At 44.2% G+C, this 25797-nt stretch overlaps 1 protein-coding gene across 9 annotated transcripts in view; it reads right to left on the bottom strand.

The window, feature by feature from the left end:
* Positions 1-21889, bottom strand: part of ZNF667 (zinc finger protein 667) — a 41608-nt gene extending 19719 nt beyond the window's left edge. The window contains exons 1-5 of one of the 9 annotated variants that reach the window (XM_089901970.1): positions 15434-21482; positions 15162-15325; positions 10250-10341; positions 8660-8786; positions 7243-7335 (exon numbers count right to left, since the gene is read on the bottom strand). In XM_089901970.1, coding sequence (XP_089758096.1) covers positions 7243-7335; positions 8660-8786; positions 10250-10282 — 253 coding nt within the window. In that variant the 5' untranslated portion in view covers positions 10283-10341; positions 15162-15325; positions 15434-21482. The other 8 variants (XM_022584961.3, XM_022584958.3, XM_022584957.3 and 5 more) reach the window with 8 other exon arrangements.
* Positions 21890-25797: the final 3908 nt, after the last annotated feature.

Here is a 25797-nt window from a genome sequence, read left to right on the forward strand (position 1 = left end):
ACTTTTTAGTGTCTCATTATGGTTTTAACACAGTAAGGGCTTTATTAGAAACATTTCATAACTGAAATTCAGGGAAGCGCAATTGGAAATGAATAAAGGTTTTATTTAGGGAATAAATGTATACCATATACCACATTAAACTCCATACATTGTTCAGCAGATGAATGTAGTTTTATTATAGGAAATGTCCAGAAAGGGCAGAAGGTAAAATACAGACAGAAGGTAAATTACTGGTTGCCTGTGGCTGAAGGTGGGAATGGGGATTATCTGTAAATGGTCATGAGGGATCTTACTGAGGTGACAAAACTGTTCTAAAACTGGTTTATGGCGATGGTGGCACAACTTGGTAAATTTAGCAAAAACTACTAAATTATACACTTAATATGGATGAATTTTACAGTATGTGGCTCAATAAAGTTGTATATTTTTAAAATGTATTCTTAAAATCGAATCTTAAAAAAAACCAAACTGGACTTCTGGTTTCTGGCTCCTCATGTAAAAGTTTGGAAGTCACCATTTTGCCCTACAACTCTTCTTAGATCCATTATAGAGGGGAGGGCACGGGGCGAACCACTTCCCCCAAGACTGGAGAGACAAACCGAAGCTTACTGGAGCAGAGACTCACAAGCATAACCACCATGGGAACCTGTGCTGGGGCAGGAAAACCTAAACTATAATTAATGAATTGTTGGAGGCTCAGTGCCAACAACTCTGAGAGTTAAAAACTCCAGGGGGACCTAGTCAAAGCAGCCCACACAATATGGCAAGATGTACCTTTAGGAGTTTGATCAGATTCTCACCTTAAATATAGGAGAAAAATTATCTTGGGCTGCCTCCAGGGGGTGGGGAAAAGGAATCATTTTGAAATATGCCAGATCAGTCTGTTCCTCTTAACCAGGCCTGCCCTCAGGGGACACTAGGTAGGTAACCAGAGCCTACCAGGCTGAGGTATTATCAGAGCTTAATTGACCTGGGGAAGGAAAATATCCAACTCCACCTGGCTCTAGCCAGCTTGTCCCACCTAACGTGGGAGGGAAAAACAGAATCACTTGTGATGTTCACAATCCAGAGAAGTCTCACTAAAAGACTGAAAACCTAATCATAGGACTAAAGACTTCTTTCCTCCCCCACCTCACCATCACATCACTAAAGGCCTATTTAGAGCAGTTCCTTTTAAATGGTATATCATGGCTGGCTATCAAGAAAAAATTAGAAGACATACCAAGAGGCAAAAAACACAGCTTGAAGAGACAAAGCAAGCATCAAAACCAGATTCAAATATGGCAGGGATGTTTGACTTATCAGGTCAGAAATTTTAAACAAGTATGTTTAATATGCTAAGGGCTCTAGTGGATAAAGTATACAGCATATTAGAAGAGATGGGCAATGTAAGCAGAAAGATGGAAATCCTAAGGAAGAAACAAAATGAAATGTTAAGAGATCAAAACCACTGTAGCAGAAATGAAGAATGCCTTTGATGGGCTTTTTGGTAGATTTAACACAGCTGAGGAAAGATTCTGCGAGTTAAAGAATTTATCAATAAAATCCTCAAAACCTGAAAAGCAAAGAGAACAAAGACTGAAACAACAGAACAAAATATCCAAAGACTGGAACAATTACAAAAGAAATAACATATCTGTAGTAGAAATACCAGAGGAGAAGAAAGAGAAAAAAGGATAATGACTGAAAACTTCCCCAAATTAATGTCAGACACTAAATTACATATCTAAGCTGCTCAAAGAACACAAAACAGGATAAATGTTAGGAAACCCATACCTAGGCATATAATTTTTTTTTTTTTTGCATATCATTTTTAAACTGCAGAGCATCAAAGAAAAAATCCTGAAAGAAGCCAGAGGGAAAAAAGATCCCACCTATAGAGGAACAAAGATTAGATTTACATTCAACTTCTTAGAAACCATGCAAGCAAGAAGAGAGTGGCATGAAATATTTAAATTACTGAGAAAAAAACCCACCAATCTAGTATTCTGTACCTTGTGAAAATTTCCTGCAAAAGTGAAAGAGAAAGACTTTCTCATATAAACAAGTATTGTGAGAACTTGTTTCCAGTACACGTGCCTTGCAAGAAATGTTAAAGAGGTCCTTTGGAGAGAAGGAAAATAATGTAAGTCAGAAACTCGGATCTACACAGAGAAAGGAAGAGCACTGAAGAAGGAATAAATGAAGGCAAAAAAAAAAAACCCTTTTATTATTTTTGATTAGTCTAACAGATAACAGTTTATTCAAAATAATAATAGCAACAATGTATTTGATTACATATGCTTATATATTTATCTTATGTGTGTGTGTATGCTAATGTATACTTATATATATAAGTGAAGTAAATGACAGCAATGATAGAGGGGATGGGAGGAAGGAGTTAGCATTACTTTATTATAAGGTACTCATGCTATCCACAAAGTGGTACAGTGTTATTTAAAAGTGGACATGGATTAACTGTAAATGTGTACTGTAAGCTCTAGGGCAACCACTAAAAAGAGTTTAAAAAGTAAAAAAAAAAAAAAGTATAAAAAAAGAAAGTATGCTACGGATAGAAAATGGAATCATATAAAATGTTCATTTAAAAGGCAGAAAAGAGTGGAAGACGAAAATAGGAACAAAAAATAAAGGTAACAAATAGAAAACAGTAACAAAATGGTAGATATAAATTCAACTACATCAATAATCACTTTAAATGTCAATGGTCTAAATGCATCAATTAAAAGAGATTTTTCAGGGTGCATAAAAAACATGACCCACCTGTATGCTGTCTATAAGAAACCCACTTTAGATATGAAGACACATATGGATTAAGAGTAAATGAATGGAGAAAAGTAGACCATGCTGACACTTATCAAAAGACAACAGAAGTAGCTATATTAATTCTAGATAGAGCAGGCTTAAAAACATGGAAAGTTATCATGGATAAAGAGGGATATTACATAATGATAAAGGGGTCAATTCTTCAGGAAGACATAACAATTCTTAACACGTATGTACCTAACAACAGAGCATCAAACTACATGAGACAAAAACTGATAGAACCACAAGGAGAAATAGATGAATCCACTATCATAGTTGGAGACTTCAACACCCTCCTCTCATAAATGGACATATCCAGCAGGCAGAAAATCAGTAAGGACATAATGGAACTCAACCACACCATCATTCAACTGGATATAATTGACACCTATAGAGTATTTCATCCAACAGCAGAATTAACATTATTCTCAAGCTCACATGGACCATGCACCAAGACAGACCATATTCTGGGCCATAAAACGCACCTTAACAAATTTAATAGAAATCATAGTGTCTGCTTTCAAACCACAATGGAATTAAACTGGATATCACTAACAAAAAGATGACTCGAAAATCCCCAAATACGTGGAGATTATACAGCACACTTCTAAATAACACATGGGTCAAAGAAGAAATCTCAAGAGAAATTTTAAAATACTTTGAACTAAATGAAAATGGAAACACAACTTATCAAAATGTATGGGATGCACTGAAAGTAGTGCTTAGAGGGAAATTTATAGCACTGGATGCATATAATAGAAAAGACCAAAAACCTAAAGTCAAAAATTTAAGTTTCCCCCTTAGGAAACTAGAAAAAGAGCAAATTAAATCCAAAATAAGCAGAAAAAAAAAGAATTAGAGCAAATCATTGAAAATGAGAACAGGAAATCAATAGAGAAATACAATGAAATAAAAAGATGGTTCTTTGAAAATCAGTAAAATTGGTAAGTCTCTAGATAGACTAAGAGAGAGCGAGAAGACACAAATTAATATCAGAAATCAAAGAGGGGACATCACTACATATTTCATGGAAATTAAAAATATAATAAAAGAAAACTGAACAATTCTATGCCCACAAATCTGATAATCTAGATGAAATTGATCAATTCCTTAAAAGACATAATTTGCCAAAACTCACACAAGAAAAAGATGATGTGAATAGGCATATATCTATTTAAAAAACTGAATCAGTAATTAATAAACTTTAAAAACAAAGTACCAGGCCCATTATGTGTTCACTAGTGAATCCTACCAAACATTTAAGGAAGAAATCTTTCCAATTCTCCATAATCTCTTTCAGAAGACAGAAGCAGAGGGAATACTTACTCATTGTATATGGCCATCATTACCTTAATGCCAAAACCAGAGACATCACAACAAAGTAAAACTACAGACCAATATCCCTGGATAAATACTGATGCAAAAATCCTAAACAAAATACTAGCAAACCAGATTCAACAACATATTAAAAGGATCATACACATGAGCCAGTGGGATTTATACCTGGAATGCAAGGATAGTTTAATATGGGAAAATAAATGTAGTCTATCACATTAACAAATTAAAGGATAAAAACCATACGATCATCTCAACTGATGCAGAAAAAGCTTTTGACAAAACTTAACATGATAAAAACACTCAAAAAAATAGGAATAGAAGGAACTACCTCACTGTTTGAACCAATCAATGAATTCAGTAAAGTGGCAGGATATAAAATCAACACCCGAAAATCAGTTGTGTTTCTATACACTAACCATGACCACTCTGTAAAGGAAACTGAGAAAACAATCCTATTTATTATAGCATCAAAAAGGATAAAATATCTAGGAACAAGTTTAACTAAAGAGATGAAAGACTTGTACACTGAAAGCTACAAACATTGCTAAAAGAAATCAAAAGATACAAATAAATGGAAAGACATCCTGTGCTTGTGGATTGGAAGACTTAATATTGTAAAACTGTTCATACCACTCAAAGTTATCTACAGATTCAATGCAATCCCTATCAAAATCTCAAAAACATCTTTTTGCAGAAATAGAAAAAAGTCCTAAAATTCATATGGAATCTCAAGGGACCCTGAACAGCCAAAACAATCTTGCAAGAGAGGAATGAAGTAGGAGGGCTCAGACTTCCTGATAATTAAGATGGTGTGGTAGTAGCATAAAGATAGATAATGTAGACCAAAGGAAGAGAATAGAGAGCCCAGAAATAAACTCTTGCAAATCTGGTCAAATGATTTTCAACAAGGGTGCCAAGACTATACAATGGGGAAAGAACAGTTTCTTCCACGAACGGTGTTGGGAAAACTAGGTATCTACATGCAAAAAATGAACTTGGACCCCTACCATACACCATATACAAAAATTAACTCAAAATAAATTAAAGACCTAAGTGTAAGACCTAAAACTATTAAACTCCTAGAAGAAAACATAGGGGAAAAGCTTCAGGACATTGGATTTGGCACTGATTTCTTAGATATGGCATCAAAAGCACATGCTACAAAATGAAAAAACAGACAAATGAGACTACTTCAAACTTAACTTTTGCATGTCAAAGAAAACGACAGGGAAGAGGCAACCTATGGGTATTGTAAATCATATATCTGATAAGGGATTAACATGCAAAATATATAAAGAGCTCCTACAATTTAAAAACAAAGGACAAATAACCCTGTTAAAAAATGGGCAAAGGACTTGAACAGACATTTCTCCAAGACAGACAAATGGCCAATAAACACATAAAAAGATCCTCAACATCACTAATCATCAGGGAAATGCAAATTGAACCCACAATATCACCTCACACCATAAGGATGGCCACTATCAAAAAAACCCCAGAGGACTTCCCTGGTAGTCCAGTGGTTAAGACACCATGCTCCCAATGCAGGGGGGCCCAATTCAATCCCTGGTCAGGGAACTAGATCCCACATGCCTTAACCAAGAGCCTGCATGCCGCACTAAAAGAGCCTGCATGCCGCAACTAAAGAACCCACATGCCGCAACTAAAAACAACCCACATGCCACAGTAAGACCAGCGTGCTGCAACGAAGATCCCACAAGCGGCAACGAAGATCCCGGGTGCCACAACTAAGACCCGGCGCAGCCAAATAAATAAATATTAAAAAATAATAACAAGTGCTAGTGAGCATGAGCAGAAGTTGGAATCCTTGTGTACTGTTGGTGGAAATGAAAAATCGTGCAGCCACTGTGGAAAATGGCATGGAGGTTACTCAGAAAATTAAAAACATAACTACCATATGATCCAGCAATCCTACCTCTGGGTACATACCCAAAGGAATTGAAATCAGGATCTCGAAGAGATATCTGTACTCCCATGTTCATTGCAGCATGATTCACAATAGCTAAGAGGGGAAGCAACCCAAATGTCTATTGACAGATGAATGGATAAAGAAAATGTGGTATATACATACAATGGAGTATTATATAGCCTTAAAAAAGAAGAAAATCCTGTCACATGCTACAACATGGATGAAACCTTGATGACATTATGCTAAGCAGAAAAAAGCCAGTCACAAAAAGTCAAATACTGCATGATTCCATTAATATGAAGTATCCATAGTAGTCAAAATCATACCAAGGGCTCAATGGAGGGGTGGGAAGAACTAGTATTTAGTGGATACAGAGTTTCAGTATTGCAAATTAAAGTTCTAGATAACTCTTGGTCAACAATGTGAATATACTTAACAGTACATTTAAAAATGGTTAAGATGGTAAATTTAATGTTATGTGCTTTTTACCACAAATAATAAACTCATAAATCTATAAAAACAAACAAAAAAACACAAAAAAATTTTAAAAACCCATAACTTGACCAACCAAAGAGGAATCTATGAGAAAAGGGAATGAGTTCTTGAAAAGCAGTCAAAATAAACAGTTATGGAAAAGATTTTTAGTTTTTTTTTTTAAGGATTGAAGAAAATGATGCAAGTTTGATCATTTGAAATGCTATCATTAGAGAAATCAGAACACACTTTCTCTGAAGGGAAATATGAAAGCCGAGGCAGGGGACTGGATAGGTGGGGATGAGGCTGTTAAAAGCTGAGCTTCTGGGACCGGAAGCTGGGGTTCAAACTCCAACTCTGCTGCCACCTCCTAGCTGGGTGACCTTGGGCAAGTCACCGAACCTCTCTGGCCCTCAGCTTCCTCATCTATAAAATAGGAATAATAATAGTACCTACCTTATAGGGTTGTTGGGAGGAACCTGTACTTAAAAGAGTACCTAATAAGGAGCTTGTTAAATGTTGGTTATTCTCCCTCTTGGGGCTCATACTGAAGAGGCTTGCGTTTTCTGCACAAGCCTGGGGCCTCTGAGGTGGAGAAAGTGGCTCTCAACTATTATCTTAAAGATGTTGCCCTCTCATGATGGAGGGCACCTTTACACAGAATGCCAGCTTCTAAGCCTTGGTTCTCTGTCACTCACCCAAGCCCCGGCGTCTTTTCACTGGCTCCACCATCCAGGGTGCTTTCCCTTTTTCCAATAAGGTGATCACATTTGGCCTCCGAAAGGAAAGTCCTGCACACAGGAAAAACACTGGAACTGAGCATGATGTGGGCACCATGACATGCTTGACATGACACTGACACATGCTTGTCAGAGCCAAGCTTTGTGTCAACAAAAATGGGGCTTATTAGTGCAAGAGGAGCATGGAGGATGTAAAGGATAGGTGGAGAATAAGAAGGATGAAAGTTCAGTCATAGCCAGCAGAGTTATTCATTTCTAACTCTACAAAGCCAACTATTTTCATGAAAAGTTGGACCAGAAACTCCTGAGGCTGGTTATTCAGCTATTGCCTTTCTGCTCCCAAGCCCACCGTTCTGCTGTAATCCACACTTCTATGCCAGGTGCTCTGTGTCAGCATCCACCAATAGGGGTACTGGTGGTTTCAATTTATGCTTTTCTTTTTTTCCCTGCACTTCCAGAACTAGCCTCATCTTGCCCCCTCAGAAGGATAAACCAAGCAGTGCACCCCTCTCCTTCAGAAGTCTGAGTCCCTTCCTCAGAGTCCTAAAAACTCTCAACTCTTTCCTCTGTCCTCCCAGCCCTAGGATGGTGGCTGTGTCCTGCAGTTACCATCTGTGTCTAATATTCACCTTTTAATAGTACCTGTTAAGTCAATACTTTAAATTTTTTCTCTTAAAAACAAGCCAGGTGTCCTCAAAAGATTACATATATAGTTACCGTATGACCAGCATATACCACTCCTAGGTATATACCCAAGAGAAATGAAAATATGCATCCACACGAAAATTTGTATGTGAACATTCACAGCAGCATATTCGTAACAGCCACACAGTGGAAACAAGCCAAATGCCCACCAACTGGTGAATGGATAAACAAAATGTGGAATATTATTTCGCCATAAGAAGGAATGAGGTATTGACACACACTACCATGTAGATGAACATCAAAAATATTACCTTAAGTGAACGACGCCAGACACAAAGGACAACATATTTGATTTCATGTTTATGGAATGCCAAGAACAGGCAAATTCATAGAGACAGAAAGTGGATTAGTGTTTGCCTAATCTGGCGGGATTAGTGGGCAGGGGGAAATAAAAAGTGATTGATGATGGGTATAGGCTTTCCTTTGGGGATAATGAAAATGTTCTAAAATTGACTAGGGTAATGGATGCACAACTCTGTAAATACATTTAAAAAATCACTGAATTGCATACTGCAAATGGGTGAATTGTATAATATGTAAATTATACCTAAATAAAGCCATTAAAACAACAACAAAAAAAACTGGAGTGGCTTCTGTTTTCTTGACTAGACTGACTGATTCATGTCCCACGATGGGCCAGCTGTGGATTATGGGGGCAGGAGAGCCTTACCGAGAGAAACCAAGTTCTGGTAGTTTTCCAACATGACATCTTCATACAGATCCTTCTGAATGGGGCTCAGCCATTCCCACTCCTCCTGGGAGAAGTAGATGGCCAAATCCCCAAATGTGACTGGTGCCTGAAATGGAAAATCACACGTTCTTTCACTGTGGGCTTGTGCTTCCACATGGCTGAGAAAACGTTGGACTTCCAAATACGGGAGATACATGGTGCCAGGATTCTATTAAGGAAACATTTGCGGTTCTGAGATCAAAAGGGGCAGGTGTATTAAACAAAACACAATGCAACATGGTATTTTGTTGCATAAAAAGCATATCAACTTGGATTTACAGGGCATTGACAAAGACAAGGCATTTTTCTAAGTACTCTGCATGTACTGGCTCATGTTAGCCAGTGACTGAGGCCCAGAGATGTGAGGTGACTTACTGAAGATCTAATAGCTTGTAAATGAAGGAGCTGGGGTTCAATCTGGGCAGTCTGGCTGCTGATTCATGTCCCTAACCACATGTGTCTGCGTTAGACATGGCAAAAGTTTATTTGCAGATGTAATCAATGTTACTGATCAGTTGACCTTAAAATAGGGAGAGTAGCCTGGATTATCCAGGTGGACCCGATGTCATCACAGGAGCCCCGAAGAGCAAAGCATTTTCTCCAGCTGGTGGAAGAGGAGAGCAGAAAGGGAAGTCTAGGAGATGTGAAGGATGAATGGGATGTGACCTGTTGCTGCTGGTTTGAAGATGGGATGAAGGGAGCCACATGAAATGCAGGAGGGGGATCTAATTTTGCCAATAACCAATGAGTTCAGAAGAGGACCCTGAGCTTCAGATGAGACCACAGCTGCTGACGCCTTGATTTCACCCTTGTGAGACCCAAAGCAGAGGATCCAGCTAAGCCAAGCTGTATCTGAACTCCAGCCCACAGACTGTGTGATAATAAATGTGTGCTGTTTTGAATGGCCAAGTTTGTGGCAATAGGGAATGAATACACATAACTTAGAGGGCAGAAGTGTCTATTATGAGAAACTACACTGAAGAGGCTTATTGTAGAAAATCACTTCATCATCTAAAGTCTTGAAACATGCTTATTTCAGGAGGCTGACTCACTGGCCTGGCTCCAACTAACTCAACCTGAATACAGGGTCATGAGGAGTCTCTTAGAGAGATGTCCTCCTTGTAAAAATGGGGTGTACATGTAAAAACAAAGCAACATCAAGAGATTAACTCTGGAGCACAGCATCCAATCCTCCTCTGCCACAGCAGGTCCCACCTGGGTACTCATGTCCACCTCGAGAAATCATGGTGGCTCTGGTCTTCTCTCTGGGGACAGTATTCTTCCCAGCACAGGCAGAGACCCTGGAGATGCTGAATGAATAGATGAATGGTCATGTGCACACTGAGAAAAAAGGAGAGGGGGGACGCTGAGTGGTCCTTCTCACGCTCCCACGCCCAGTGGTGGTGATGGAAGGAAACCAGGGACTATGTCTTGGTTGGGTCTCTGTGGGATAGGATGTTCCCATGGAAGGAAAGCAAATGGTGTCTTACACGATGGAACTTTCCCAAAGGACGAGGAACAACTACTTACCTTGGACTTGGATTTCCCGCGTGCAGCAGGCATCCTTTCCTCCCCCTTGAGGTTTTCAATTTGAAGAGGGGCAGAGTGCTGAGAAGGTGGGGCTGGGAGAGAAGAGAAGTCATGAGTCACTGGGCCTTCTGGGTGGTCCCAGCGTCTCTAGGATAAGAATCCCCTGGCCCCACACCCTGGTCACACACACGTGCACAGACGTGCACATTGCAGGAGGTCACAACATCTTCTGAAGCATTCCTGCCCCTTCTCAGGGTTAGGGAGGGACCACGGCCAACACTATCTGTTCTTAAGATCACAGGAGGCTCCAGATCAGGAGGCAAATGAGACAGGCAGACACCTGTTCTTCCATTTGACAAGGAATTGTGGAGTGTTCATCAGGTGCCAGGCACTGTCCCCAGTGCTGGGGAGAGAGCAGAGTTAGAGCAGAGAGGTACTGGCTCCCAAGTACCTTACATTCCAGCAGGGAAGACAAGTCCAGATAGAACACAGTGTTAAAAAAAAAAAAAGAACACAGTGTTAGCTGAGATCACTGCTATGCAGGAAAAAAAGGACCCGAGCAGGGGATGGAGTGACGGGGTGGCAGGGAAAGGCCTCTCAGAGGAGGCAACATTGAGCCGAGGTGTGACTGCAGTGTGAGCCACCTGGGCACTGGGAGAAGGGCATTCTGGGTAGACGTACAACAGGTGCACGGGCCCTGCGGCAGGCACATGCTTGCATGTGAAGGGAAGTGCGAAGGCGGGTGAGCTGACGCAGAGTGAGCGAGACGGGGAGTGGTGGACTAGGAGGTGTGTGAGGGCAGGAGGGGCCAGATCATGAAGGGGTGAGGAGCAGTTTGGAATTCATCCTAAGCGCAATAAGTCATCATGGGGGGTTGGTGGCTGAGCAGAGGAATGATGTGGCTGACCTAACATTTAACAAAATTTTTCTCGGTGGCTATGTGGCAAATAAACTGGGTGTGTGTGGTGGGGGAGGGGCGAGGGGGAAGCAACAGCTGGAGAAGGGACTCATTAGATAGGTATGCAGAAATCTAGAAGGGTAATCTCAATGGTGTGCATTAGTGGGAGAGGAAGAGGTGAGACGTCAAGTATCACCTCCCCAGGAGGCCCTCTATCACCCTGAGCCACTCTATACCTGTGCTGCCCAACACATGCCAGCAGCCACGTGAGACGCGGAGTTCTGGAAATAAGAAACTGTTTAATTTTATTTCAATTTGTTTATTATTAAAACCATAATAAATGATAAATACTAAAATCACTGAATTAAAATTTATTATTAATCTAAAATTAAGAATTGATCCTTAACTCAGTTACTATAAACTTTTAAGTATGTTTGGAATAACTTGGGTGTTGAATCTACTTTTCCAATGGTAAATTTTATGAAATTTAAATACAGATCAATTAAGTGTCTGGATTGAGGTGCACTATACATGTAGAAGACACACCTGACTTTAAAGACTCAGTTAAAAAAGAAAAAAAGAATGTAAAAAAATCTCACTGGTAACTGTTTATATTGATTATGAATTAAAACGGTAATATTTCAGATATACTGTATTGAGTTAAACAAAATGTATTATTAAAATTAACTTTAATAATTTGTTTACTTTTTTCAATATGGCTTCCGGAAAATTTAAAATTCTGCCTTGCATTATGTTTCTACAGGACAGCACTGCTTCATACTATACAGTCTACGCCATTCTACTGCTCCATTTTCTGTGCAGTACCCCCAGCTTCCTGAAAAGGGCTTGTTTATGCAGGTACCATCTCCCCCATGTGACTTGGGCTCTATGAGAGCAGACACCTTAACTGTTTTGTTCACTCTCTCCTCCCATGTGAGACCATGCCCTGTGCAAAGCGGTGCTCAATAAAAATTATTGACTGACTTAGTAACCAGTCCAGAATGCTTCCTGGCATGCTGAAAGTGGGGTGGAGTGCAACCATTTTATGTTGAAACCACAGCACAGAGAACAGTTCTAACAGCAGTCATTCCAAGCCCTCTTGTCTTTGGAAAAGGCCAGGGTCTAAAAAAGGCCAAAATGGGGACTTTGCAGATATGACGAAATGAAGGATGCTGAGGTGGGGAGATGATCCTGGATTATCCAGGTGGGCTCAATGTGGTCATAAGGCCCTTATGAGAGGGAGACAGGAGGTCAGAGACAGAGAAGATGATGGAAGCACAGTCAGAGAGAAAAATGTCTGGATACACTGTGCCACCAGTTTTGAAGATGCAGGAAGGGAATGCAGGTGGCATCTAGAAGCTGTAAAGGGCAAGGTCACACATTCTCCCCAGAGCCTCCAGAATGAACATGGCCCTGCCTAAACCATTCCAGACATCTGACCTTCAGAACCGTAGGAGAATGAAGGTGTGTTGGAAGCCACTAAGTTGGTGGTAATTTGTCACCAAAGCAATGGGAAACAAATACAGTGACCCTTCCCTTTGTTCCTTCCCATTCATGTGCCCTATAAGTGGGCTTTTCTTCTCTTCTGTCAATGACCTGGTGCTAAAAAAATGCATGATTCAGAGGAATCTCAGGGATGCACTAAGGCCAGATGAAAGGGGCTGGTTGGAGATCACTGAGGTTAGCCTATGAGGTCACTCCAACAGGGCAGAAAGGAGCCGTGGGACACCAGCCCTGCCTAACTCAGACTCACAGGTCCAGAAGGAGCTTGGAGCCCTGCCCTGTCTTCACCTGGGTTACAGGGAACGGCTGGGTGGCCTGGTGTGTGTTAAACACCTCACTCTGAAGTTGGACCACCTGCGCTTGATGACTATTTTTATTAGCTGTGTTACCTTGGGCAAATTACTTAGCCTCTCTGTGCCAGTTTCCTCCCCTGTTAAACGGGGGCAACACAGAACTACTTCTGGAGTTGTTGTGAGGATTAGGTAAGAGTCTACATGTAGTATCTGGCCTTATTTTCCCTCCCATGAGCTATGAATTCAGGTCTTACAATTCTCCCCTTCCTCACACTGGCCTCCTTGCCAATCCCTGAACGAGCTGCCACAGTGCTGCCTCAGGACCCCACCTGCAATGCTCTTTCCCCTGTCTCAGTTCCTCATTCCCTTCGATCTTTGTTCTAACCTCACCTTATCTGTGAGGCTCACCCTAACCATTGTATTTATTACTGCAACCTACTTCTGACCCTCCTATCCATCACCCTCCACCTCTCCCTTTCCCAGTTCTGACTTCTCTTTTCTCCACAGTTCTCCTCGCTAACACACTATGTGATTTGCTTCTGGTGCTTACAGTCTGTCCCAACCACTTGAGCATAAGCTCCATGTGCCCTGGACCAGGAGCTGGCACGTGGAAGGGGCTGGCTGACTATTCGCTACCTGAATGACTAAAGGCCCAGTAGTAAATACTTTCTTTACCATCACTTCTTCAAAGAGCCCTCCCTGGCCCCCTTAGCTGGGGTAGGGGCCTCTTGAACATGCAGTAGGTGCCACTTCATTACGTGGGAAACTAATTCTATTGTTACTACATCTGCCTTTGCCTTCACCTCCTGTTCTCCACTGCACGCTGTGAGTTGACCAACATTCCTGTGTTTATCTGTGTGGCCTTGGGCAAGACACTGAACCTTACTGGGTCTTTACCTTGATCCTTTATGTCTGCAAAAGGAAGGTGAAGGGCTGCTGCTGTGAGGAGCAAATAAGACAATTATCATGGTAGCTGTACTTATCATTTTTGTTGTTATTAGTCTGGCATGTGGCCAGTGCTGTGGGCTGTGAGTCTTTTGTTCTGAACAGTCTACTGTCCTTCTGTACTCTGGGGAAGCCCTCAGGTGTGTGCATGTTAAATGTGCTCAACCCCTGGTGACAACAATGCCTCCCAGTTAATAATAAGTATGAGATAATAAGGACCTACTGTACAGCACAGGGAACTCTACTCAATACTCTGTAATGACCTATATGGGAAAAGAATCTGAAAAAGAGTGGATATATGTATATGTATAACTGATTCACTTTGCTGTACACCTGAAACTATCACAACATTGTAAATCAACTATACCCCAATAAAAATTTAAAAATCAATAAAAGTAGTAAGTATGAGACTGAGAGTTGTACTGGATATTTATATGCATTATATGATTTCACCTTTAGAGCAAACTGACCACATGGGTTCCAGTTTCCATTCTGAGGATGAAAGAGGGAAGAAGACCTGCCCGACGTCTCAGGGCTTTAAGTGATGAAGCCTGGGTTTAAGCCCCATCCACATGCAGCACAGTCTGCCCTCTTGGAGCAGGATAAGGGTCTACACGGCAAATACTCACACTGTCTTCTCTGGCAGGGTTTGGGAGGTGTCAATGTGGCACCACATTTACGAGATATGTACCTCTGTTATATCAGAGTGCCACAGCACTTGGGGAGCTTTGGAGCAGACCACACTAAGGTTGATGAGTTGTGGCTCAGTGACAAACCGAGTGGCCTGGCCTTCAATTCTGACTGTGCTGAGCAAGACTTCCCTTGTGTAGAAAATGGTGACAAAGAATCCTGGATGCCTGAATTCTCTCTGTATTCAACCTTGGGACAGTGATGTGCTGGGTAATTTGCAGTGTCTGCCAATTTCCATGGTGTACATACTCCCACCAGGGCCCACTGTAATATATCAAACTGATGTCACTGAACATGGAACTGGGGAGAGGTGTGCACAACGGGTTCATGTGAGGCGGGGCAAGCCAGCTCTAGCACTTCACTGACACGTGGCGTCTGAGAACTTCTGACAAATGTCCCTGCACAGTAGAGGAGGGTTAATGGCTAGCTCTGTGGCCTGAGAATACCCCAATGCAGTTGCCCCATAACATAAAACTCTTGAAATCTTCTGTTTTGTTCTGAAACATCCATATAACTTTTTGCATCCTACATCATGATAAATCTGAGTCTGTGTTAATATAAAATCATGCTTTAAATCATTTACCAGATTCTTCTCTTCTGATTCCTCAAGTAAAATGGATTGCTCCAGGAAGTGGCAACGCATCCATCCTGTGGATTCTCATGGCTGTTTGCCCTTGGCACACACCCCAAGTTGAAGGAGCACGATTCTTGTCCACAAAATAATTTTCTCCAAGGAACTCAGCACTGCTGGGGAGGAGGAAAGAACAGCAGTTTGATATTAGATAATTCTGGATTCAAAGCTCGCTTCTGCCAATTATTGGCTGTGGGAGAGCCACACAAAGCCTGTTTGCTCACCTGTGCAATGGGGTAAACAAAACCTGCTTCACCCTTAGCTGTTAAAAGTTTACATGAGATATCTTCAGCAACAGCCACACGGTTATTTCTTGCCTTCCTTTTCCTTTTTAATTCAGTATATACCACGCATCAAGGAAGCCTGACACTAAGAGGGCCGAAGTAAGAATTCTCACACAGTGCTGGTTGGAGAGAAATTAACAGTATCTTTTTTTTTTTTTTTTTTTTGGCGGTACGCGGGCCTCTCACTGTTGTGGCCTCTCCCGTTGCGGAGCATAGGCTCCAGATGCACAGGCTCAGCGGCCATGGCTCACGGGCCCAGCCGCTCCGCGGCATGTGGGATCTTCCCGGACCGGGGCACGAACCCGCGTCCCCTGCATCGGCAGGCGGACTCTCAACCACGGCGCCACCAGGGAAGCCCAACAATATCTTTAAGGCTGAAGGTGCACATACCCTTTAACCCAGTAACCTCATTTCTGGTATTTGTCTTCAGACGTTCTCGTATGTGTGTAAAATGACAGGGTTTGTAGGAAGAGGCAGTACAGTCCTACAGTGAAGGGCATCCATCTGGAGCCAGGCTGTCTGGGTTCAGCTTCCAACTCTGCCACCCGCTACCTGTGTGACCTCAGACATGCTCCCTGTCCTCCTTGGGCCTGAGCTTCCTCAACAGTCAAATGAGGCAAATAACAATGATGACTCCACTGGGCTGTGGTGAAAATTAAATGAATGAAAACATGTAACACACTTAGAGCAGTGCCAGTGCTAAACAAATGTTAGTTTCTTTATTATCATTATGTTACTGAGGCCAATCTCATAGTGCTCGCCCTACGACAGGCCAGTAAATCGAGAGACGAGTTGTTGGGGCGGCAAGGAACAGTGACTTTATTCGGAAAGCCAGCAGACGGAGATGATGATGACTCACGTCCCAAAGAATCATCTTTCCTGAGTTAGAATTCAAGATTTTTTTATACTAAAAGGGAGGGAAAAAAGTCAAACATTTCAGAGGGGATGTGTTAATTTCTTCCTTCCTGCAGTCATTCACAGGTGGGTTTGGTCAGGATGTTTCCTATGGGCTAAACAAAGGTATTTTAGCTTAATGCTCATTACCTGGGAGGCAGGGTTTCCCAGAGAACCCCATTATGCGTAATTCAAGCTTATAAGCAACCTCCCTTTAGTGATTAACTTGTAATAGAACACAAAGGTTCTGGGACTTCCCTGGCAGTCCAGTGGTTAGGACTCTGCACTTCCACTGCAAGGGGCACAGGTTCGAACCCTGGTCGGGGGAACTAAGATGCCACATGTCTCACAGTGCAGCCAAAAAAAAAAAAAAAGAATACAAAGGTTCTTCCCTATTACAATTACTACTCCTATCAAGAGATTGGAAACAACTGCCCATCAATAAGAAAATCAGTGAATGTTACACGCACATATGGGACACCGTGTAGTTCTTAAAAGGAACAAGGCAGCACTACCTCAGAGGTTCTTTACTGGGGGCAATTTTGCCCCCCGGGGACACTTGCAATGCCTGGGACATCTGTGGTTGTCCCAACTTGGGGGTGGGAGGTGTTCCTGGGATCTAATGGGTCGAGGCCAGGGATACTTCTAAACATCCTATAATGCACAGGACAGCACCAGAGCAAAGGACAATCTGGCCGAAAGTGTCAACTGTGCTGAGGTTGAGAAATCTGCTCTATATGTACTGTGTGAAATGATCTCCAAGATATGGGGTAATGAGGAGAATAAAGATACAGAGAAAATGCTTAGAAAAAACAAAATACAGGATACAAATACATGAGTTTGAAAAGGAACAGACAAGTTCTGGAAGGGAAATAAAGAAGTTGGTAGCAGCGATTGTCCCTGAAGAAGGGAACTGGGTCACTAAGCTTGGAAACTCAAAACTCACTTTTCCCTATCTATCTACGCTTTGGCGTTCTGTATCATATATACAATTACCTTTTCAAAACACCATCACCACCACAAATAAAGAGGCTGGATCCCACACCACGTCAGGGCAGCGCTGTAAACCTGGCCTCTCTTCCGAGTCCCAGACCTTAGGGTGGGAAGGGGCTTTGCAATTTAGCACAAAGCTAAATTCCTGCTCCTAAGGTAGGGATGGCTAGAACCTGGATGAGAACAAGCTTAAAGAGTTACTGGAGGGACTTCCCTGGTGGCACAATGGTTAGGAATCCGCCTGCCAGTGCAGGGGACACGGGTTTGTGCCCTGGTCTGGGAGGATCCCACATGCCGTGGAGCAACTGGGCCCGTGTGCCACAACTGCTGAGCCTGCGCTCTAGAGCCCACTGCTACAGCTGCTGAGGTCCTCACACCTGGAGCCCAGTGCTCCACAACAGGAGAGGCCACAGCGATGAGGGGCCCGTGCACAAGGAAGAGTGGCCCCCGATCGCCGCAGCTAGAGAAAGCCCGCGTGCAGCAACGAAGACCCAATGCAGCCAAAAAAAAATAATAATAAATAAATTAAAATAAAAAGAGTTACTGGACAGTGGCCATGCCTCCCCTTGGGGCACAGCACCCCTGTGATCCTGGGGGCCTGTGCTGGGTGTTGAGTTGGGGTGGGTCCTGACATAACTGAAAGCCAGCCATTAATGCACCCACACATTGCCTCCGTTCAGCCAGAGTTTGTTTTTGCTATACCACCTATCTAGTATTTTAAGATCACCTCTATCCTGAACCTGCCAGCCCCAGAGGCCGGGGATATAGAAAGGTACTTTCTCCAAAGACCCAAGCCCAGCTATAGCAGAAAACATAAGCTTTGCATCTGAATGTCAGATCTGCCCTTGCTCTGCTGGCACAGGTACAGATTTGATTTCCTCACTTGTAGGATGGGGCTAGGAATGTCCCTATTGCAGGGAAGTGCAGCTGTAGGGACTGCCTTTGATAAGATACTGAAAGCACTCAGAATTAATTTCTTTCATTCTGAGAAGCCCACAAACTCTCACAGCTGTAGCTCTCAACCCTGTTTGTACACAGGAATCTCTTGGGAGCTTTTTAATAAATACTGATGGCTGGGCCCCTTGCCAGAACCATTAAGTCAGAATCTCTGGGGATGGAGTCCAGGCATGTCTTATTTTTATCTTTTAAGATTTCTAAATTATATGCAAGGCCATAGTTTAGAACTACTGCTCCAGTCTCCAAGCCTCAGTCGCGGGCTGGAGATCTGACCTCTCCCTGTTAAGAGTCCAGACCTCAGCACTGGGGAGGAGAAAAGCCAAACCCTTAGATTCCCTGATCAAAGGATTCCAAGGAGTCACTGATGGTGGCCATTCTTGGCTTTGGAGTTGACTGAGATGCCCATGGGAAGCCTGGGTGTCGACACTGAAAACAGCACCCACTGTCACCCTGTAATCCCTTCACCCTGCTTTCCTTTTCAAAATAATTACTGCCACCTGTTATAAATTTAATTTCATCTCTCTACTAAATGCAAGCTCCAATGAGTAGAAACCTGGTCCATCCTGACTAGCAAGGTGCTTGGCCCATGGCAGGCATCTGACTGCTCAATGAATGAGTGCCTCTCAGAGCCTACCCATGTTGCAGGCTTTGGACGCCCTTTCTTCTCATCTCAGAAACATTATCCCTTTATCATCTCTCTCATCCAGCCCCCTTGCTCTCCTCCCCACCCTCACGCCCTGAAAATGTTCATGGTGTGCCCTCATCATGGTCCTGTACAGCAGTGGTTCTCAACTGGGGTGATTTTGTTCTCCAGGGGATACCAGGCTGTGTCTGGAGGCACTTCTGCTTGTTAAAATTGGGGCAGCAGGAGTATGCTACTGGCATCTGGGGAGTAGAAAACAGGAATAATTCTAAACATCCGAAAATATATAGGACAGCTCTCCCCCATCTCTCAATTATCTGCCCCAAGGCATCCAAAGTGCCAAGGCTGGGGCTTCCCTGGTGGCGCAGTGGTTAAGAATCTGCCTGCCAATGCAGGGGACACGGGTTCGAGCCCTGATCCGGGAAGGTCCCACACGCCGCGGAGCAACTAAGCCTGTGCGCCACAACTACTGAGCCTGCGCTCTAGAGCCCGCGCGCCACAACTACTGAAGCCCATGAGCCACAACTACTGAAAGCCCGCGCGCTTAGAGCCCGTGCTCCGCAACAAGAGAAGCCACTGCAATGAAAAGCCCGCTTACCGCAACAAACAGAAGCCCCAGCTCACCGCAACTAGAGAAAGTCCACGCACAACAACGAAGACCCAACGCAGCCAAAAATAAATAAATAATAAATTTATTTAAAAAAAAAAAAAAACAACAAAGTGCCAAGCCTGAGAAACCCTGGTCTAGACACGGAGATGTCTCTAGATCGCTGTGTTATCAGGAGATACTCCTCCTCAGTCCCTGCCACTGGGTCTTGACCAGTGGGCTTCTCAGAATGAAAGAAATTAACTCTGAGTGCTTGCGTCTTGACCCCACAGGCTCCCTAGGGATATCTCCATAAAGGAAGACCCTCTGTTCGTGCCCTCCTAGGACCCCGACTAGAAAATTCTGAACCTAAGCTCAATTTAGCCTTTAGGATTACTTTATCTCTTAACCTGCAACTTTTTCTCTGAGGCTCCACTTCTTGCTTTTCTTCCTGTGGATTTGATTCTCTGGGTGTGGAATCCTTGGGGTCATTAGGTTAATAATAAAGCAATTAGCATTTATTCGTTGCTTACTTGTGTCAGGCACTGTTCTACTTAACGCTCACCACAGGCCTAAGATTGGTACTATTATTATCCCCATTTTGCAGGTGAAACTGAGGGTCAGCAATTTAAGTGACCTCTCCCAAAGTCACAGAACTACTGAGTGATGGAACCAGAAGTCCCAGAGTCCCCCAAGCTACACTGGTTAGGAAGCAGACACACAACCATACGCAGCCTCAGGTCCCAGAGACCAGGGCAGACACTGCCCTCCCTTCAAATGCACTAATGCAATAACAGACAACAAGGAGCAGCTGGGCTACTGGGGCACCGCTTCTCAGCTAGAAGAGGTCAGATCCCCAGCTCTGAGAAGCACTGCTCAATCTCAAGGTCAGAGATGCAAATTTCTCCAGCGTTCACCACCGCGCTTCTACCTCTGCACGGGGACAACGAAAAACGACCACCAGCACTCCAACAAACACCCAGCACCTACACAGGGCCTGGTGAGTGCCAAGCTCGGCAACGGGGTATTTCACTACGTTACCCCATTTATATAATTTTCCCAAAACTGACGCAGGTGTTATCCCGTTTTACCGAGAAGGAAAGCCTCCCACAACCGCACACATACTTCCTTGCCAGGAGCCTGCACGCCCGTAAAGCCGCTGAGTCCTCCCCACAGGGATTCTCCTTCCACGCTTACAGGGAGAGATACACCTCGACAGCGCAGTCGCACACTGCCACACACTCACAACCGCAAAGCCACTGAAGCTCAGTCATACAGCCACCCGGTCAAATCACGCAGCCACTCCAGACGGCGATAAATGGCCACCTACATCAGTCGGTCACACACACACACACACACACACACACACACACACACGAACGCGCTTCAACAACACAAATTCTCACAGCCACACTTACATACCCACTCCCGGCCCCCCTCCCACAGGCGCAGTCACCTCCTCCTCACATAAACACCACAGACCTTGCGGTGAAATACGAACATGGTCCTGAGGCACATCCCCGTCACCACACGGCTGGCTCCGTCACAGACACACGCAGAAACGCCACAACCCGCTCTCCTCTCACAACACAGCGACGCCACCACACGCTTCAAACACAGTCCCTCACCTCACACTCCGTCACCACACAACCAGACAAAACCCCACAGGCGGTCACGGGCGGAAAATTCCAGGCAGCCGTGGGCGCACACCCACAGCCACACTCAACCTGTCCTCCAGGGTCGCGTCCCGGCAGCGCCCACCCCGGCAGCTGCGCAGGCACGGCGCGCTCCCCGCGCTCCCCGCGCCTGCGTACTCTCCTCCGCGGCCCTCGGTCGGCACTGGCTGGACCCGCCCCCTCACGCGCGAGACACGTCGGCGAGCCGCGGCCCCGCCCCTAGGCCTCCACAGGAGCGCGAGGCCCCCGCCCCTAAATAAAGCCACGCGGTGCGCAGGCGCTTACTCACCTCTCCCGGGACCTTTCCACAGGCACAGACCTGAGGCCCCCAACCCACTCACAGGCAGGCATACGCAGGCGCGCTCGCGCACTCAGAGCCGCTCTTGGGGGCATCGCCGCTCGCGTGCCCGCCCGAGGCCCCGCCCCTACACCAGCCCTCGGAACACGCTGCGCCGCGCGCACGCGCAAGGGCCGCCTAGCGCTTCCCAGGGCCCCACTTGTTGCTGTCTTTATAAAATCACGTAGATGTTTTCGGGTGCTGAGACCCTTCCTTGATCCCTTCAACCAAACCCAGCCTCCCCAGCATCCACACCTACACGTTCCCGTCCGGGGGCTTCTAGCCCCAACACCCTCCCCTTTGCCCCTGGAGCTCAGAGGGGTTTGGGGAGCCAGGCTCACCCACGGACCGTAACGCACGCGCTCGCGCATGCGCACTGCGAGCCCAGGCTGCACGTCCCAGAAGCCTCCGGTACGTTGCGCCGTTCAGGACGGCCACTCCCGGATCGTGAGGTTGAGGGATCCCGGCCCGGACACGAATGGACCCCGGAGAGGAGCGAAGGGATGTTGCTCCAGGCCAGGGGTGGGATATCGCTTGCGCTTTCTCTGAACGAACAGCCCCAGAGTCCTTTGCGCGGCGCCTTTCCAGGCCCCAGACTACATCTCCCAGGAGCCCCTGCGACTCGTTTCCGCTTCGTGTAGTGACGCGGCTGCGCGTCGGCCGGGCGGGGACGCGAGCGACCTCCTGTGGCGGTGCGTGAGGTGACCGCGAGTCTGTGAGAGAAGACGGGAGGTGTGAACCCGCCTCTGAGGTCTGGGCTTGCGGGTCCCGGGTGGTCATTGTGCATTTATGTGTGTGAGGCCCAGGTTGTGTTATTGTGTGTATGTGTGAGGATGAAACTTTGTGAACGCGTGTGACCGGATTTTTGTGGTTGTGTACCCTTGTGTTTTGCGTGTGTGAGAAACCCAGTTTTTGTGGTTGTGTACGTGTGTGTGTAAATTCATTTTGAATGTGTGTGCTCGTGCACCTCGATGTGTCATGTATGGCTGTTTTTGCGCAATGCAGAGCTGAGCAGTTGCCACAGAAATTGGCCCACAAAGCTTAAAATACCGACTGTGTAGATCCCATTTTTTGTGGTTGTGTAGTTGTCTGTGGACCCGCAGACAGTGAGTGTGTGTAGAAGCTCCCATTTCTGGAAGTGTGCGTTTGTACAAGTATGCGTGTGGCCCACTTTTTGTGGTTGTGTATGAGCGTTTGGGAAACCAGTGTGTGTGTGTGTGTGTGTGTGTGTGTGTGTAGTGATCCAGCTTTGCGTTTTTAGAGGTGTGTGTGTATGTATAATTCTGATTTCAATTCCGGTGTGTGGATTTTTTCCCCCCCACCATCAAGCAATTTTCTGAAAGCAGCTGGGAGTCCTAACAATTCAACTCAACTCTGACACTGTCTAGCTGGTGATAGAGCCAGATTCCCATAGGTTAATTAAAGGCTGGGTCCCCAAGATGCCCCCACCCCCCACAGGTGCCAGTCACAAGTCCAGGTATCACCTGTGCTCTGACTGACCCTCTATAGATCGGAGGTTCCAATGACTGCCCCCCGCCTCCTTGGGTTTGATTAGTTTGCTAGAGCAACTCACAGAACTCAGAGAAATGTTCACTTACTTTACTTACTAGATCACCCACCAATTTTTATAAAAGGATATAACTCGGGAGTGGAAAGATGGAAGAGATACATAGGGCAAGATATGTGTGGGAAGGGGCACGGAGCTTCCATGCTTACCGCTCTTCCAGTGTGTCCATGTGTTCACCAACCCGGAAGCTCTCTGAACTGCGTCCTTTTGAGTTTTTGTGGAGGCTTCATTACTTACGCATGATTGCTTAAATCATTGGCCGTTAGTGATTGAACTCAGTCTCTAGGCCCTCTTTCCTCCCTGGAGGTCTAGGGGTGGAACTGAAAGTTCTAACTGCTGAGTAATTGGGTTGGTTCCCGTGGCAACCAACCCCCCACTAGTCGTTCATTAACATAACAAAAGACACCTTGATCTGGCTCCTCACAAAGGAAATTCCAAGAGTTTGGGGAGCTCTGTGCCAGGAACTGGTGATGAACGTATTTCTTATTATAAATCAGAATATCAGGGTATGTGCAGAGGGAACCCAGGGCTTGTGGTTGTGTGTATGACCCTGTGAGTGTGTGAGTTTCTGGGAGTAGGTATCAAGAATGAATGTGTGAAGAACTAGTTTTGGTTTCCCAATTCTGTGACTAGGTAGTGATAATCAAAATAGCAGCTAACTGTACTATTATTAGGACTTTTACTATTTCTACCACCACCACTACTACTAGCAGTTAGCACTTAACTGATTGCTGTCCCTGGTCAAAAGTATATTGTCAACTGAAAAAACCTAAAACTGAGAATTATGGTTTATTTGGCAGACTGATATGGCAAGCAGCATTTTTCATTCACATTGGCATATTGATTATTTTGAAGGCAAGCTACATAAGAAAGAGCTGGTGAAAGAGGGATGCTTTGACCCACCTCTGTTTCCCTGAAAGCAGGAAATCTCCTGTGTGAAAGGCGCTTTTCCTGTTCCAGAAGGTCTCGAGACATCCTTATCACCAGAGATGGAATTTAGGGCCAAGAGACCTGTATAAGCAAACCTTACTACTTCTTTAATTTACCAGCTAAACCTAATTCTGTTTAGATTCTTCACTAACTGAGCACCCAAAACCTAAAATTCTTTGTCCTGTCATTTCCTCACAAATTTATTGTTTCTTTGTCTAAAAAGTATAAAAGCTGCCTGCTTTGGCCACTTCTTAAGTCTCATTTCTTTGAATTAAAGTTAGTTTCTTTTTCTCCTGTTACTCTGTCTTGAGTCAATTGTATTATTAGTCCAGCCACAAGAACTCAAGAGGGGGAGGGGAGAAATTTCCCTCCCCTCCCCCCAACAGTCTCCAGAGTCATGGAGGTCACAGTCAAATAAATGACCCTTACAGTAAACAAGCAAATAGAGTACAACATTCATAAAATATAATACACTGTGATATAAGAATATTCTGATCATTCATCCATTACATCACAAAAGGTGGGTTGAGAGAGTTTTGTGCAATTTAGATAATGTGTTTTGTATCATATGATTTAAACTATAAGAAGAGTACAGATTCACATTTATATCTCTAGGGATATTCAAAGTTAGAACCTTCCTTTGGAGCTCCTGAAATTTTGCATCACAGGACTGTGGAGCAGTTGATTGGGAGAGACATGCCCTACATAGATGTCATGATTAGAGGAGTCCCCATTGGGTTTCAAATGTAAACACCAAACCCGTATTTCCTCTGAATTGTAAGTGATGATTTGTAACTGAGCTGCTTTTCACGTGGGCAACTCAATGTTGGGCACTTTACACTACGGGGCAACAGAGATTTATTACTTAGCTAAGGAAGACAAAGTGTTCTCTGGAGCAATACCAAGGAAATTATCTAACATACAAACATGCCACTTTGAACAATGTTTTCTGATATGCTCACTTTGAATCAAGTTTTAATCTGTCCCACAAACAGAGTACAACCAGAGACATGATCCAAACTGAGCTTGCATTATTAGCTCACCTTGGCCTTGGAATTGAAGAATGACTTGGGAAAGAGTTGAATGGGGAGGGATGGTTTAGAAACATTGTTATTTCTCATTCTTTACTTGTCCTTGCCTAGATTTATTTCCTGTCTATGGTGATTGATCCCAGTTGATGATAGATTGTTCCCTTCTTGCTGACGTCAATCCAAACTTTTCATTTTAAAAAATCTGCTGTTTTCCTAACATGCTTTTGAGATGCAATTGTTTCTATATTGTTCACCTATGGTTGTTAACAGATCGTTTTTGTACAATTTTAAATGTCAAAACTAATCTCTGTTTTTTCAAGTTAAACTTTATAATTGTGGACCTTAAAGTTGAATAGAAACTTAATCTTCAATAAACAAAATTGTAAAGGAAAAAATAATCTGTTTTCCTGATTCCGTTTTGTTGCCTATCTCTGTTCTCCTGTAGCTCACGGAGCTTAAGACGATGACTTTGAATTCTCCAGCAGGCTGTTGGTAGATCTCCATTTCTCTGGGATCCGTCACTAGGGCTTATTTCCTTCATTCGATGATGTCCTGTTTCCCTGATTCCTCGTGATCTTTGTAGCCTTGCGTTGATGACTGCACTGGAAGTCGCCTCTTCCAGTCTTTATGGACTGGCTTCAGGAGGGAAGGACCTCCAGCAGACAGCCCGGCTGGAGATTCTGGGGGTCC

The sequence above is a fragment of the Delphinapterus leucas genome, chromosome 20 (genome assembly GCF_059928025.1).
Source record: "Delphinapterus leucas isolate spDelLeu-1000000601 "Yukka" chromosome 20, BTC_Dleu_Yukka2, whole genome shotgun sequence".
NCBI classification, from domain to species: Eukaryota; Metazoa; Chordata; class Mammalia; order Artiodactyla; family Monodontidae; genus Delphinapterus; species Delphinapterus leucas.